Below are 17,342 nucleotides of genomic sequence, written 5' to 3'. Positions count from 1 at the left end.
AGCAATTTAAACAAGATGAAGAGACAGAGCAATACCCAGCAGGTAAAGGAACAGGATAAATGCCCACTAAACCAAACAAAAGAGGAAGAGATAGGGAATCTACCTGATAAAGAATTTCGAATAATGATAGTGAAATTGATCCAAAATCTTGAAATCAAAATGGAATCACAGATAAATAGCCTGGAGACAAGGATTGAGAAGATGCAAGAAAGGTTTAACAAGGACCTAGAAGAAATAAAAAAAGAGTCAATATATAATGAATAGTGCAATAAATGAGATCAAAAACACTCTGGAGGCAACAAATAGTAGAATACCAGAGGCAGAAGATAGGATTAGGGAATTAGAAGATAGAATGGTAGAAATAAATGAATCAGAGGGGAAAAAAGAAAAACGAATTAAAAGAAATGAGGACAATCTCAGAGACCTCCAGGACAATATTAAACGATACAACATTCAAATCATAGGAGTCCCAGAAGAAGAAGACAAAAAGAAAGACCATGAGAAAATACTTGAGGAGATAATAGTTGAAAACTTCCCTAAAATGGGGAAGGAAATAATCACTCAAGTCCAAGAAACCCAGAGAGTCCCAAACAGGATAAACCCAAGGCGAAACACCCCAAGACACATATTAATCAAATTAACAAAGATCAAACACAAAGAACAAATATTAAAAGCAGCAAGGGAAAAACAACAAATAACACACAAGGGAATTCCCATAAGGATAACAGCTAATCTTTTGATAGAAACTCTTCAAGCCAGGAGGGAATGGCAAGACATACTTAAAGTGAGGAAAGAAAATAACCTGCAGCCCAGATTATTGTACCCAGCAAGGATCTCATTCAAATATGAAGGAGAAATCAAAAGCTTTACAGACAAGCAAAAGCTGAGAGAATTCAGCACCACCAAACCAGCTCTCCAACAAATACTAAAGGATATTCTCTAGACAGGAAACACAAAAAGGGTGTATAAATTCGAACCCAAAACAATAAAGTAAATGACAACGGGATCATACTTATCAATAATTACCTTAAACGTAAATGGGTTGAATGCCCCAACCAAAAGACAAAGACTGGCTGAATGGATACAAAAACAAGACCCCTACATATGTTGTCTACAAGAGACCCACCTCAAAACAGGGGACACATACAGACTGAAAGTGAAGGGCTGGAAAAAGATTTTCCATGCAAATAGGGACCAAAAGAAAGCAAGAGTTGCAATACTCATATCAGATAAAATAGACTTTAAGAGTGAAAAGAGACAAAGAAGGTCACTACATAATGATCAAAGGATCAATCCAAAAGAAGATATAACAATTATAAATATATATGCACCCAACATAGGAGTACTGCAATATATAAGACAAATCCTACAAGTATGAAAGGAGAAATTAACAATAACACAATAATAGTGGGAGACTTTAATACCCACTCACACCTATGGATAGATCAACTAAATAGAAAGTTAACAAGGAAACACAAACTTTAAATGATACAATAGACCAGTTAGACCTAATTGATATCTATAGGACATTTCATCCCAAAACAACGAATTTCACCTTTTACTCAAGCTCACACGGAACCTTCTCCAGGATAGATCACATCCTGGGCCATAAAGCTAGCCTTGGTAAATTCAAAAAAATTGAAATCATTCCAAGCATCTTTTCTGACCACAATGCAGTAAGATTAGATTTCAATTACAGAAGAAAAACTATTAAAAATTCCAACATATGGAGGCTGAACAACACGCTGCTGAATAACCAACAAATCACAGAAGAAATCAAAAAAGAAATCAAAATTTGCATAGAAACGAATGAAAATGAAAACACAACAACCCAAAACCTGTGGGACACTGTAAAAGCAGTCCTAAGGGGAAAGTTCATAGCAATACAGGCATACCTCAAGAAACAAGAAAAAAGTCAAATAAATAACCTAACTCTACACGTAAAGCAACTAGAAAAGGAAGAAATGAAGAACCCCAGGGTTAGTAGAAGGAAAGAAATCTTAAAAATTAGGGCAGAAATAAATGCAAAAAAACCCAAAAGAGACCATAGCAAAAATCGACAAAGCCAAAACCTGGTTCTTTGAAAGGATAAATAAAATTGACAAACCATTAGCCAGACTCATCAAGAAACAAAGGGAGAAAAACCAAATCAATAAAATTAGAAATGAAAATGGAGAGATCAAAACAGACCACAGAAATACAAAGGATCATAAGAGACTACTCTCAGCAATTATATGCCAATAAAATGGACAACGTGGAAGAAATGAACAAATTCTTAGAAAAGTACAACTTTCCAAAAGTGGACCAGGAAGAAATAGAAAATCTTAACAGACCCATCACAAGCATGGAAATTGAAACTGTAATCAGAAATCTTCCAGCAAACAAAAGCCCAGGTCCAGACGGCTTCACAGCTGAATTCTACCAAAAATTTAGAGAAGAGCTAACACCTATCCTACTCAAACTCTTTCAGAAAATTGCAGAGGAAGGTAAACTTCCAAACTCATTCTATGAGGCCACCATCACCCTAATACCAAAACCTGACACAGATGCCACAGAAAAAGAAAACTATAGACCAATATCACTGATGAACATAGATGCAAAAATCCTTAACAAAATTCTAGCAATCAGAATCCAACAACACATTAAAAAGATCATACACCATGACCAAGTGGGCTTTATCCCAGGGATCCAAGGATTCTTCAATATCCGCAAATCAATCAATGTAATACACCACATTAACAAATTGAAAAATAAAAACCATATGATTATCTCAATAGATGCAGAGAAAGCCTTTGACAAAATTCAACATCCATTTATGATAAAAACTCTCCAGAAAGCAGGAATAGAAGGAGCATACCTCAACATAATAAAAGCTATATATGACAAACCCACAACAAACATTATTCTCAATGGTGAAAAATTGAAAGCATAGATCAATGGAACAAAATAGAAAGCCCAGAGATAAATCCACGCACCTATGGACACCTTATCTTTGACAAAGGAGGCAAGAATATACAATGGATTAAAGACAATCTCTTTAACAAGTGGTGCTGGGAAAACTGGTCAAACACTTATAAAAGAATGAAACTAGAACACTTTCTAACACCATACACAAAAATAAACTCAAAATGGATTAAAGATCTAAATGTAAGACCAGAGACTATAAAACTCCTAGAGGAGAACATAGGCAAAACACTCTCCGACATACATCACAGCAGGATCCTCTATGACCCACCTCCCAGAATATTGGAAATAAAAGCAAAAATAAACAAATGGGACATAAATAAACTTAAAAGCTTCTGCACAACAAAGGAAATTATAAGCAAGGTGAAAAGACAGCCTTCAGAATGGGAGAAAATAATAGCAAATGAAGCAACTGACAAACAACTAATCTCAAAAATATACAAGCAGCTCCTACAGCTCAATTCTGGAAAAATAAATGACCCAATCAAAAAGTGGGCCAAAGAACTAAGTAGACATTTCTCCAAAGAAGACATACAGATGGCTAACAAACACATGAAAAGATGCTCAACATCACTCATTATCAGAGAAATGCAAATCAAAACCACTATGAGGTACCATTTCATGCCAGTCAGAATGGCTGCGATCCAAAAGTCTACAAGCAATAAATGTTGGAGAGGGTGTGGAGAAAAGGGAACCCTGTTACACTGTTGGTGGGAATGCAAACTAGTACAGCCACTATGGAGAACAGTGTGGAGATTCCTTAAAAAACTGGAAATAGAACTGCCATATGACCCAGCAATCCCACTGCTGGGCATACACACTGAGGAAACCAGAATTGAAAGAGACACGTGTACCCCAATGTTCATCGCAGCACTGTTTATAATAGCCAGGACATGGAAGCAATCTAGATGTCCATCAGCAGATGAATGGATAAGAAGGCTGTGGTACATATACACAATGGAGTATTACTCAGCCATTAAAAGAATACATTTGAATCAGTTCTAATGAGGTGGATGAAACTGGAGCCTCTTATACAGAGTGAAGTAAGTCAGAAAAAAAAAAACACCAATACAGTATACTAACGCATATATATGGAATTTAGAAAGATGGTAACAATAACCCTGTATGCGAGACAGCAAAAGAGACACTGATGTATACAACAGTCTTTTGGACTCGGTGGGAGAGGGAGAGGGTGGGATGATTTGGGGGAAAGGCATTGAAATATGTATAATATCATATATGGAACGAGTCGCCAGTCCAGGTTCTATGCACCATACTGGATGCTTCGGGCTGGTGCGCTGGGACGACCCAGAGGGATGGTATGGGGAGGGAGGAGGGAGGAGGGTTCAGGTTGGGGACCACATGTATACCTGTGATGGATTCATGTTGATATATGGCAAAACCAATACAATATTGTAAGTTAAAAAATGAAATAAAATTAAAAGAAAAACATTGAAAAAAAAAAGAAAGTGAAAGAGGAGAGTGAAAAAGTTGGCTTAAAGCTCAACATTCAGAAAACGAAGATCATGGCATCTGGTCCCATCACTTCATGGGAAGTAGATGGGGAAACAGTGGAAACAGTGTCAAACTTTATTTTTAGGGGCTCCAAAACCACTGCAGATGGTGACTGCAGCCATGAAATTAAAGATGCTTACTCCTTGGAAGGAAAGTTATGACCAACCTAGATAGCATATTCAAAAGCAGAGACATTGCTTTACCAACAAAGGTCTGTCTAATCAAGGCTATGGTTTTTCCTGTGGTCATGTATGGATGTGAGAGTTGGACTGTGAAGACAGCTGAGTGCCAAAGAATTGATGTTTTTGAACTGTGGTGTTGGAGAAGACTCTTGAGAGTCCCTTGGTCTGCAAGGAAATCCAACCAGTCCATTCTGAAGGAGATCAGCCTGGGATTTCTTTGGAAGGAATGATACTAAACCTGAAACTCCAGTACTTTGGCCACCTCATGTGAAGAGTTGACTCATTGGAAAAGACTCTGATGCTGGGAGGGATTGGGGGCAGGAGGAGAAGGGGACGTCAGAGGATGAGATGGCTGGATGGCATCACCAACTCGATGGACATGGGTTTGGGTGAACTCCGGGAGTTGGTGATAGACAGGGAGGCCTGGCGTGCTGCAATGGGGTTACAAAGAGTCAGACACGACTGAGCGACTGAACTGAACTGACTGAAGTGCTTTCTGATGGGAAGGGAGTTAGGGGGAGAATGGATACATGTATGTGTATGGCTGAGTCCTTTCACTGTTCAACTGAAACTATCACAGCACTGTTAATCAACTAGTCCTCAATACAAATAGAAAGTTCATAGTGTGAAAAAAGTGCCCTCCGCTACAGGATACCTAGGGACCCCAAGTGAGGATCAGGCTGGGTGAGGTAGGTGTTCTGGGACTCACCTCCTGGCCAGGTAGTCCCAGCAGCAGGCCTGGAAGCCAATGATGACATCCGTGATGTTCAGGTCCCGCTCCTCCTCCAGGTGGGCCAGCACACCAGCCCAGAAGAAGACCTTGCTCTGGCCCATGCGGTACAGGTTGCTCTTGAGTTCCAGGGCTTCGATCCAGAGGAGGAGAGCCGGCTGCTGACCATGGGGCACCCCAACCACCACAGAGCCGTGGAGCAAGGCCAAGGTCAGGGAAGGGGCCTGGAGCCTGGGTTGGCCCTGCTTCTCTGTGGGCAGCCTCCTCCTGATTCAGGGAGAGTGGGGCTCAGGGGTCGCAGGAGGGGGCAGGTGGGGGTTAGCATGGGACAGGTAAGAAATACAGAACCTTGGCCCTGAAAGAGCTTACCTGCTGGAGTCTGTGCTCACGTGCATTACTAACAAAGGTGGCAGTAGATAGTGGGGCTCAGGAGGCATTACCTTAGGTAACTAGGGAAACAGTGTCCTTGTTTGTTTATTTGACTGCCCTGGGTCTTCACTGCTGTGCAGGCAGGGGCTGCTTTCTCTAGTTGCAGCGAGTGCGCTACTCTTGGTTGAGTACATGGGCTTCTCATTGCAGTGGCTTCTCTTTTTGCAGAGCACGGGCTCTAGGGAGCGGGCTCAGTAGTTGCGGTGCACGGGCTTAGTTGCTCCCAGCATGTCGGATCTTCCCGGACCAGGGATCAAAGCCTTGTCCCCTGCATTGGCAGGCAGCTTCTTTACCACTGGACCACCAGGGAAGTCCCAAAAGGTTTCTTTTGAAAAAGGTACTTTAAAGTCAAGCCTGGCTTAAACGTCCTTCAGAAGCGCAGGAGCTAAGCAGGGGTGGCTGAGCAGTGTGCGGCCATGTGCAAGGTGACAGGCAACACCACAGGTGGCTTGAGAGCCTCACTGGGACAGTGCAAGGTGCTCCTCACCAATTGTCCTTGTCCCAGAGGCTGGGTCCAGACCAGCTCCACAGACATCTGAGTGTAACCAGCTGTTAGATATTCTGTGTCAGCAGCACAACTTCCTGAGAAAACCGGTGGATTCTAAAGTATGGACCTCTGCAGATTCAAAACACCTCTGTTCTCTTAGGTCTAAAGCCCCAGGAACAAGGCAGCTGGAGGCTGTGTGCAGCTTGGTATGAAGGCAGCTCTGTGAACTTCAAGGCCTTTGTGAGAACTAGGAGCAGCAGCTTAAAACCAGCAAACTCAGGGCCAAGCGAAGAGCTAGAAGCCCCCAAAACAGGCCCTGCCAGAAGGGACTCAGGTCCTGGGTGGCGGGACAGACCTGTACCCATCTCTCCCCACATTGGGAAGCACAGCAAGTGGCGACAGACAGCTCTGTGGCCTGGGCTCCAAGGAGGTGGGTCCACCACCCTGGGCCCAGGTTGAGCTGTGTTACAGAAACACCACATGCTTGCTTCACTTCCTCCTGAAACAGGACACCCTGCATCCTCCTGACCAATCAGCTCAACAAGGATCCAGGGAAGAGGCTCAAGGCAACCAGAGGCCCCACCTAGGATGGTGATTCCCAGGTCGAGACTGTGGCCACATTCTTGGACATTGGGCCCAGCTTCCTCCTGTTCTCCATTGGGGTGACAAACACGTGCTCTCAGAGGGGGCAGTGAGGTCTCGATAAGGACCCAGGTGACAGTGCTGACACAGCAATGGCCCAGCCCAGGCTCCACAGGGGTGAATTTCCCCTCAGGAAAGAGGAACAGGAAGTGGGATCCCAGTGAAGACTGGTATCAGGGGAGCAGTGCTCCTGAGGTCCTGGGGTTACTGCACCTCCCTGTTGCTGCACATGTATAACATACATGCAGAGTACTGGGAAAGGAGCCCACAGAGCAGGGGAAGCACTGGCATCACGCTGGGGCCCTTCACCCCTGACTTTGCTCCAACATACAGTGGGGGAAGGTGATTCGTGTTTGTCTCCAGCTTGGAAAGTGGCCGGTGCACTTACTGTTGTGTGTGGGATGTTGGACCAAGAACAGGGTGAGGAGAGTCATTTCCATTGGTCTGAGAAGAGGGCACGTGTGCATCCAGGAAGCACTCAATCTGGAGTCTCTCTTCCTGAGACTCTCCCCCCAGGGTTCCGGTCCCTGTTAACCATTCATCTTCCTCATCCTTCCGCCTGACCTATTGGTCCAAGAATATAGTCCTCAGACCCAAGCGCCTCTGTCTCCTGGGAACCTGACACAGATTCCAGGGACTTGGTCCTAAGCTCCCTGCTGGAAGGGGCCTCTGGGGACAGACTGTGAGCTCCTGCAGGGGGACCTGCCCTACTTTGTGTCCTTCCTGAACTGTGCAGGTTTGGGGGCTTCTTTCCATTCTCTGACCTGGCCTGCATCCCTCCAGTGCACGCTCTTCTGTGCTCACTTACCAAACTCAGTTTTTGTATTCAGAACCACAGGGATCTCAGCTGACACAGGGGTCACTGTGGAATTGCATCATCTGCACATTGAGCTGAATGGGGTCCAGCTCTAAGGGTTCGGGGGGACGTGGGGATAGACACTGAATGGTTCTGTATCCAGTGCCTGGAACCCTGCCCAGGAGAAGTCTGTGCAGGATTTGAATTCCCCAGGAACTTACAAAGAATTAAAAAGGAATGAAACTCATGATTTGGGGATCAGACAGATGCTGGCCATGACTGCTGACATCTTCAGGAAGGAATGGAAGGACGGATTGAAGCCTCAGGGTAACACTGGATGAGAGGGAGTCAGAGTCAGAGGCACTGAGGAAAGTCTTCCGAAGGAGGTTTGGACAAAAATGGGGAGAGGGCCCTGCAGCACGTGAGGAGGGACTTAGGAGAGGTCCTGGGATCATTTCCAGGTCCTGGGTCTCTGGCTTCCTGCCCTGGGCTCCAGGCATTGGAGTCAGTTAGGTGCTCACATGCTCCACACATGGAAACACAGAGAGTTGGTGCCCTGTGAAGCAGGCCCATGGCGGTGAGAGCCACACCCAGATGCTCCCCTCTCCTCCTGCAAGAGGAGGAGCCTGAGGCATCCCATGAAGGCTCCTCAGAAGGTCCAGGCAGGTGCAATCCCAGAGGGGTGACCAGATCAGAACATGGCCTTGGATGGACTTTCCTTCATCCCTGCTCCCATCCCCTAGCCCCTCAGTCCTGCTCCTGGAGATCGAGTGAGCCTGGCCTCCAGCTCTGCCCTCAGGGGACCCCAGCTCCAGCACACTGCTTAGGTCTGCAATTAGGCTTCAGCATCTGTGCTCAGAGTCACGGTTAGCTGTGGAGGAGGTGAAAGCAGTTGTGTTAAGGTCAATACTCTATGGGTCATTCTAGCCTGTGTGGGGAATAGATGAGTGGGGCAGGGAAGTGCCCCAAGGTAAACACAGGAAGGCAGTTCTGGAAGCTCCTGCAGGAGTCCTACTGATACGTGAAGGCAGCCTGGGTGAGGTGTGTGCTGTCTCTCTCTCCCCTCTGTTTACGGCTAACCCTCTCTCACACCTGCACACAAGCCCTCTGCTCTCAATCACCCTTGGGTGTCCATTCTGGTCCCCAGGACTAGAGGAGGAGCATCTCAGTGCTCAGCCCAATTCAGATGACATGGGCTCCCCCGGGCTCCCCCGGGAGCCTGCAGGGCTCCAGGATCTTAGGGAAATGATTGGATGGGAGCCCAGCAGGCAGGCAGGAGGAGCCATGGAGGACGTGCTCCCTAAGACCCTGGGAGACAGGTTCCCGGGGAAGGAGGTCAGGCATCTGGAGCCCAGGTTAATCCATCAGTCAACGCAAGGAAGCCTCAGTGAATCAGCTCATATTTATTGAACCAGAGTCTAAGGAAAACAAGGTGGAGAGAACCAGAGCAACCTGAAATATCTTATCCAGCCTCACCCCCCAGCTGAAGAAGAAACCGAGGGTCAGAGAGTCGTGTCTGTTGGTCCCAGGCTGTTTCGTCTCCTGACACACCGAAAAGTTCCTTGACCTGTTTCTGCCTCCTTGTTTCATCCTTCTTTCTTTCTTTCTTTTAATCAACCTCTGTTCCTCCTCCACATTTGGATTTTCATGGAATCCATGAAATAACAAATTTTCATGGAAATTTCACCAATTTTCATTGGTCTCTTGGTGCACTCTGGAACCAAAGAGCTCCTGGCAACGTGTCAGATGTTCCATCCACTGTGTTGTCACACCACTGCTGCCACCAACATCATCACCACCATTGTCATCAAGAAGCCACTGCCTGAAGATCTACACAGACAATTCTTCATGAAGACGTACAGATGGCCAGCAGGTACGTGAAAACCTACTCAACATCACTAATTATTAGAGAAATGCAAATCAAACTACAATAAGTTATCTCCCGTACAGCGATCACGGGGCCATCCCCTACATCTACAATGCTCTGAGGCTGTGGAGAAAAGGGAACCCTTCTACACTGTTGGTGGGAATGTAAATTAGTGCAGCCACTATGGAAGACCATGTGGAGTTTTCTTAAACAACTAAAAATAGAGCTACCATATGATTTAGCAATCTCACTTCTGGGCATATTTCTACAAAAAAAATTAAAGCTCTAATTTGGAAAGATACACATACCCTGATGTTCATAGCAGTACTATTCATAACGGCCAAGACATGATATTAACCTAAATGTCTGTTGACAGATTAATGAGTAAAGCAAATGTGGTACATGTATACACTCCATGAATCCTACTCAGCCATAAAGAAGAATGAAATAATATTATCTGTAGCAATATGTATGGATCTAGAGATTATCATATTGAGTGAAGTAAGTCAGACAAATACGTGATACTAACTTATATGTAGAATCCAGAAAAAATACAAATGACCAAATGAATAGAAACAGACTCATAGACAAAGAAAACAAACTTTTTACCCAAGTTTTGGGGGGATAGGTAAATTAGGAGACGGTATTAACAGATACACACCAATAAAGTAGGGACTGCCTACTGTAGTAGCAAACGAACAGTATTCAATATCTTGTAATAAACTATAATGTAAAAGAATAAAAACAAATATAGATATACACATGCTCAGGTGTTCTGTTGTGTCTGACTCTTTGCAACCCCATGGACTGTAACATGCCAGGCTCCACTGTCTATGGGATTTCCCAGACAAGAATATTGGAGTGGGGTGTCATTTCAACCTCCAGGGAATCCCTACACAGGAATCAAACCTGTGTCTCTTGCTTAGCAGACACATTCTTTACCACTAGCGCCACCTGGGAAGCCCAGAAAAATACATAGATACCTGTAAAATTGAAGCACTTTGCTGTATACCTGAAATTAACAGAATATTGTAAATCAATTATCCTTCAATTAAACAAACAAACAAAAGAAGTCACTGCCTAAGTAACATACATCAACTAGGACCAAAGGTGAGTTGCTGTTGGAGGAGAGGTCTAGAGACCACCACCAGGGGAAGACTCTTCTTGCTGGGACATCACAGCCTGTGGAGGGCGATAGAGGAGCCCCTGCTATTTCTGGATCCCAACAATCCCAACTGATGTTCTCCCATTTTCAACCCATTCGTACACCTGGCCTCTCATTGCTAGTTCGCCTGCCTCTCCCTTTATTCTGCCTCCAGTGTCATCTTTAGTCCAAAGTGGTTTCTGATGGGAGGGGAGTTTGGGGGAGAATGCGTACATGAATATGAATGGCTGAGTCCCTTTGCTGTTCACCTGAAACTATCACAACATTGTTAATTGGCTATACTCCAATACAAAATAAAACGTTCTTAGTATGAAAAAAAGTGCTTTCTTCCCACCTCTCATTCTCTGGTCCCCACTCCTCCCTTAATCTAGGCTCCAGGCCCCTTCCTTCTCTCTCCTCATCTATCACCTACATCCATCCCTTTCCTGCTGTGCTCAACTAATGCCAAATCCTAACACCCAGCTTCACTAATGTGGTCTCCAGCTCCATTAATGTGGTCTCCAGCTCTTCCCTCTAACAAGGTACCTCTGCACTTTAGCCCCTCACATGTCCCTGGACCCCGCACTGCTCTGGGGGTGGCTAAATCAGGTCCTCCTGCAGACTCTCATAGATCTGGGTGAGCTCCTCCAGCTTCCTCTCCAGCTCCCTGGCCCGCTGCCGCAGGTTTTCAGCTGATGCTGTCTTTGCACCGTCGTGCAGGTGCATTGACTCCTTCACCAGGAAGCCCACATCCATCAGGAGGAAGACCCCTGAAGTGGCCAAACCCGCCACCCGGACTCCTTTGCTAATTGTTAAAGCTGTGGCTTTGAAACCTGCCTGTATCTGCTGGATGGCTGGGGCTGAGAATCTCACAGGGCTCATGAAGATGTTTGCATTGGCTACAGAGCCAGGAATGTCTTGGACTGTCTCCATGGCATGGATGTGCATTTCAGTGCATTGTACAGCTTCTGTGACTTTCTCTGTTGTGGGGATGCTCTTGAGTACCTCTAGGAGAACCTTCCATTTCTCGATGAGACTTGACATCATGCGACTGGCTTCGGTTTCTGCTGATGACCTATTCACATGTTCGATGATAGTGGTGGACACACTGGTCACAGCAGCTGCTGCTCCCAGCCCTATCCCAGTGGCCAAGAGCACCACACTGGCCCCCATTGTCACGGGTGCCAGAGCCAGGCCAACGATGGTCAGAATACCAGACACAGCACCAGTGCTGTGGGCCATCACGTTGGAGATGGTACATCCCTTATGGACCTTCTCAACCTTGTCTGCGAGCTCGTGGAACTTGTTTATTAACTCCTCCAGCTGCCGTTTCACCCGAGGAAACTGATTCAGAAACCTCCTCCTGTCCAGCTGCTCTTTGGAGAGTCTTTCTTGGCCCTCCTCAACCAAGGATATTTTCAATTCGTTCAGATATTTATGTAGTTCATCTGCATCTTCCCTGTAACGATGAAGGTCAAGGGATTAGAAAGGCAGTTTGCTTGTCTGTAAAATTGGCTCCATAATATATGTCCTGCATAAATACAGATATGTTACTATAAATCATTAGAAAAGAATTTTATAAATGTAAACTTTTCTCTTTCAACCTTAAACACGTTTCATACTTTGTAGATGCTCCATCTTGAAACAGCTAAACTTGGAATAGGTAAACGAGGTCACATTTGGATACTGGCAACTTAAGAGAGGTATTTGAGAGAATTCCCAGGTTCCCAGGGGGTCCAGAGGTTTCAACTCTGCACTCCCGCTGCCGGCCTTGACTCAATCCCTGGTTGGGGAATGAGGATCCCACAGGCCATATGGCTCAGCCAAAGAAAAGGTATGTGGTAAAGACATCTCACAGGGGGTCAACACCACCACTTTGAAAGAGTTTTTGAAGTGGGAACTCCACAGACAAAGACGTGTAGGACTGGAGGAGAAAACCTTCATTCAAGGGCCTCAGTGTGTAGTGAGAAGTCTCCCTGCCCTTTGCCCTTGGCTACTGGGAAGTGGTCCCTAAGCCCCTAGAATTCTGGCTGATAGGAGTGTCCTTGCCTGCCTGGGTCTTTGGCCACTGGTCAGTCTGAGGTGACAAGTGACCCAGGGTCTCTGGGTCCCATGGCATCAGTTCTGCCATCTGGTAGAGCTGGACACTAGGGCACAAGTCTGACTTCCAGGAGGGGCTGGAGATGACAGGTCAGGGTAATTAGGCTTGTAAGCAAGTAAGTGTCCCTGATGGGCAGTACTCCGTGCATCTTATCACATGCCGAATCCAGGTCAGTAACGTGTCCTGAGGACAATGGAAGCTTCGTATGTGAAACCTGCCCAGACTCTGCCCTGTGGCTGGTGGGAACTTTTATCCTTCCCTGTGGTAAACTGTAGGAGAAGGCGATGGCACCCCACTCCAGTACTCTTCCTGGAAAATCCCATGGACGGAGGAGCCTGGTGGCTGCAGTCCATTGGGTCACAAAGAGTCAGACACAACTGAGAGACTTCCCTTTCATTTTTCACTTTCATGCATTGGAGAAGGAAATGGCAACCCACTCCTGTGTCCTTGTCTGGAGAATCCCAGGGACAGAGGAGACTGGTGGGCTGCTGTCTATGGGGTCACACAGAGTCGGACACGATTGAAGTGACTTAGCAGAAGCAGCAGTAGTAAACTGTACCTGGGATCATGAAGCTTTCAGTGTGTCCTCTCCATTCTATAGGGAATGCTTGAACCTGAGAGTTGTTTTGGGAATCCCCTAAATTTGCCATTGAAGTCAAAGTAAGGGCAGTCCAGGGCACTGTGCCCTTATACTTTGCAGATTGGCTGTCTCTATGACTTAGAATTTTTTAAACCCCAAAAGTCAGAGCTAGAAGACACCTTATACTCATTTGGTCTGCCATCTGCTGTCTTCTAAGCATTGTGCCCTTGACCTTCTCAGAAGAAGGTCACTGGGTCCACCCACTGCCCCAGTGGACAGGGGAACAGGAGATGTGCTATGAGCGCTGGTTTCCCTTGGACTGTCCAGCTCACCTCACTGACTCCTGACCCATCTCCCAGCACCCTCAATCGCTCAGGGGTCACCAACCTAACTCACAATTTACCTGGCGACAGCTTCACCTGCCTTCACCCCAAGGCTGTGTGCAAGTTTGTGGAACCTCTAAAGATTCAAGGGACTTGAGGGAATATCCATCTGAATGGCTGAGCCTAAGGAGACCAGCACTTGCAAGGATGGTGAAGGAAGTGTTTTCCTCTTGGGTGGGGATGTGCGAGAATCCTCAGAATCCCTCAAATGTGACACAATCACAGCCACTCATTGTGACCCTGGAGGGCTCCCTGAGCCATATAGCCTTCCCACTGTCAGGGGGACTCCATGTAGACTAGAAGAGGGTCCCAGATGGAGTGAGAAGCCAGGTCCCAGGCAGGGTGTGCAGACACAGTCTCCCAGGGCCCTCTAGTCCAGCATGAGGGGATTCCATCAGGGAGGGAAGAAATGTCCCCTCTCCCACTCAGGGGACCTCTGCTAGGGTCACAGTCCCTTCAGTTCTGTGTCCTTAGGGCCCACTCTCTTCACTCTGCTCCTGGTCCTGCTGCCCAAGCCTGCCTACTAGTCCTCCAACCTGGACCCTCTGCTCCACCCTGAGTCCTGGGTCTGACCCTGGTGCAGGCCTCCCTGGTCTTTTGGACAAGATGATTGCACTTGGTTCCCCACCTCTGACTCTGCAGTTCACTCTGAGGCCATCACCATAATCCATCAGAATTGCTATTCCCACTGGACACAGGACAGAGCTGAGATTCAAAGTCTTAAGCTCACAGGCCCAGGAGTTGGGCACGGCTAGATTCAGGATCCCCCCAGCTCCTCCAGTTCCTCTCTAGCCTCTGTCCCTTATGGCCCAGCAGGATCCTGCAGGGTTGGTACAGCTCCTAACATGGGGAATAGAAATACTGTAGGCAGAAGCCCAGGACACAAATGGTGGTGTCAGGATTTTCCAACTTGTCCCCAAAGGAAATTCTGCTTGGTTCTCCTCACCAGAAAGAAGACCCTTGACCCATGTCGCTTCCCAATAACTTTTTAAATGTGACTATTGACTGAGTACTTACTCCATGTCAGTCATTATGGGAAGCACTTTACATGCATGATCTCAGTGTCCTCACAATAACAATAAAAGATGAAGAAACCAAAGCAGAGAGTAGTTCAGTAACTTGTCCAAGGTCACATAACCTGCCCCTTCCTTGCAGGTTTCATCTCTTCTCAACCCAGGATCATTCACTGTCAGCAAATGACATGGAGGAAACATTCCTGATGGGATCTTGGGAAGGAACACCCCTGGCCCCAACAGTAGGGTCCTGCCTGGAGGAGGCGTTACTCCAGGAGGAAGCTGGCCTGGTGCTGGGGGACGTGGGTGACCTTCCTGGTGCACCTGTGCCGGTTACCTGGACAAACTGGCCTCAGCCTTAATTCTCTCCAGGAATTCATTCAGCAGGAGTAGCAGCTTCTCTCTGCTCATTGTGTCCCAGAGACATCCAACGACATCCTCAAAAAAGATCTCAGTATCTAGATGAAAGAAAAGGGAATAAGATTAGAAGAATTAGTGGTGGGGCATAAATGTTATTGAGTATAAAATAGTTAAAATTCCTCTTGCTGAGCAGCAGTCACCTGGGGTGCTCTTGGTGAGGTCACCTAGGGTTATGGATGGACTGTCCCCCCTCCACCCCCCAATTTGTGTTGAAGAGTTAACCCCCTGGTGACCTTTCTGAAGATAGGACTTGTAAGGAGTTTAGGTGAAATGAGGTCCTATGTGGGATTCCCAGGTAAATTGAGGTTATAGTTGGAATTCCCAGGGAGTTCTAGCGGTAAAGAACCTGCCCGCCAATGTGGGAGATGTAAGAGAGGCGGATTTGATCCCTGAGTCAGGAAGATCCCTTGAAGGAGGGCATGGCAAGCCACTTCAATATTCTTGTTTGGAGAATCCCACGGATAGAGGAGGCTGGCAGGCTGCAGTCCATGCGGTTGCAAAGAGTTGGACATGACTGAGCAACTGAACACACACACACAAAGAGAAGAAGCAGCAAGTGTGATTTGTTAGTTACCACTTCCAGAATAGACTGGCAGCACCCTATAAACGAATGCTTTCACGTTTGGGCAGTGAAACAAATACTCACGTTAAATGGGATAAAGAATGTAATGACTACAAATAGCCTCAGATCACTAGAGGGTAAGATTACTCCTCAATGAGTTATCAAAATCCCTGAGTGATTTCAGAGATCTGGAGGTTATGGAATTGTAGGTAAGATATTGGTGGCCAGGCTATCTATATGTGTGTGGGCTGGGACTTGATATCAAATGTGTTTCTTGGTAAATCCACACAAAGAGGAATTCTCCTTATTTCACAGAAGAGAAACTCAGACAAGACAATGTACAGCCCAAGGCCACAGAGCTGAAAGCTCTGAGGTTGAATCCAAGGACAAGTGTCAGACATTTCTTGGACAAGACTTTGAATCCTACCTCCATTTAAAACTCCTGTGATTTGTTCATTCTACTCTATAGCACACAAGGGGGATTCTTTGCAACTCATTTTTGGTTGTGAGCATTCAGTAGCATATATAGAAGTAGAAATATAATGTTGTACACACGAAACTTAGAAAACATCACAAGCTCATGTTACCTACTTTTACAAAAGACTTTAGGACCACATGCCATTGAGTAAAACTACCATGTGAGAGGATTCCTGCTTCTGACCACAGACTGTAGGATGGGCAGGGGAGGGGATCCACCAGGTGGAGGAGGGGTGGAGCCAGATGTGATCCTCATCACCCCTCCCTTCCAAGTGGGAGGCGGCAAAGGCCAGACTGGGGTTCAGAGCAGGGTCCACTGACCCTTGCAGAGAGGCTGGGCTTGTGGCTGTGCAAGAGCCAGAGGAAACAGCTCCTGTGGTGATGCCACAGGGTTAGGGAGTGGGAGGAGGCTTGAGCCAAGGGAGAGAGCAGGAGATGCTCCAATGATGCTGGAGGACCTCCTCTCCCAGGCCTGCCTGGCCTTGGGGACTGCCATCTGCTGTCCATGCTCCGCGTGTGCTCTCCCAGCCACCGTCCTGAGTCACTTGCTGGGTGGTGGGAGAGGCAGGAAGTCAATACCTTGGTCATGGATACTGAGGAGAGGGCTGGGAAGGAGGCTATGGGCAGACCCCAGGGTGAGGGGAATCTCCTAGCCTCTCTTGGAAACTCAAGGATGTTTATCCATCCTTTTCATGGTTCTTGATTCCTCTGTAGTTTAACTCTGCCTGGAAACACCTCCCTCAATCTGGGTCACAAGTAGGAACCTTCCAGAGAAGAGAGAGCTGACTACCTGAACAGTGTCCGAAGTTTTCAGAGCTCATGGTGGCAGCAGGGGCTCCCAGAGATCTCCCTTCACTCCTTGTTTGCATCAGGCTGGAAGGAGGTGTGGCTTCACCCTTGGGGAAGAGAAAACAGACTGTGGGCTAGATCACCAGTGAGCAGCGGCTGCAGGGAGCAGTGAGGGGGAGGCCTCTGGTGGGTTCCCCTGGGACGGACACCAGTGCCACCAGGGCTTAACACTCTGCATTTCCCTGTCCTCTGGGCTCTGCT

General features: G+C 46.7%; 1 protein-coding gene across 4 annotated transcripts in view; it reads right to left on the bottom strand.

Annotated features, from left to right (window-relative positions):
* Nucleotides 1–17,342, bottom strand: part of LOC133247899 (apolipoprotein L3-like) — a 58,159-nt gene that overhangs the window by 33,261 nt on the left and 7,556 nt on the right. For 3 of the 4 annotated variants that reach the window (XR_009736555.1, XR_009736554.1, XR_009736556.1), the window contains 3 exons: nt 17,083–17,188; nt 15,171–15,291; nt 10,625–12,215 (listed from right to left, as the gene is read on the bottom strand). Coding sequence is in view for 1 of the 4 variants with exons in the window: in XM_061417319.1 (XP_061273303.1) it covers nt 11,357–12,215; nt 15,171–15,291; nt 17,083–17,161 (1,059 nt within the window). In the remaining 3 variants the exon portion in view is untranslated. Of the gene's footprint in view, nt 1–9,131; nt 12,216–15,170; nt 15,292–17,082; nt 17,189–17,342 lie in introns of those variants that run through there. The other variant, XM_061417319.1, reaches the window with a different exon arrangement.

This window comes from Bos javanicus, chromosome 5 (genome assembly GCF_032452875.1).
Source record: "Bos javanicus breed banteng chromosome 5, ARS-OSU_banteng_1.0, whole genome shotgun sequence".
NCBI lineage: Eukaryota > Metazoa > Chordata > Mammalia > Artiodactyla > Bovidae > Bos > Bos javanicus.
Note: the sequence above shows the minus strand (reverse complement) of the source record. Positions and strands in the feature narration are given on the sequence as shown.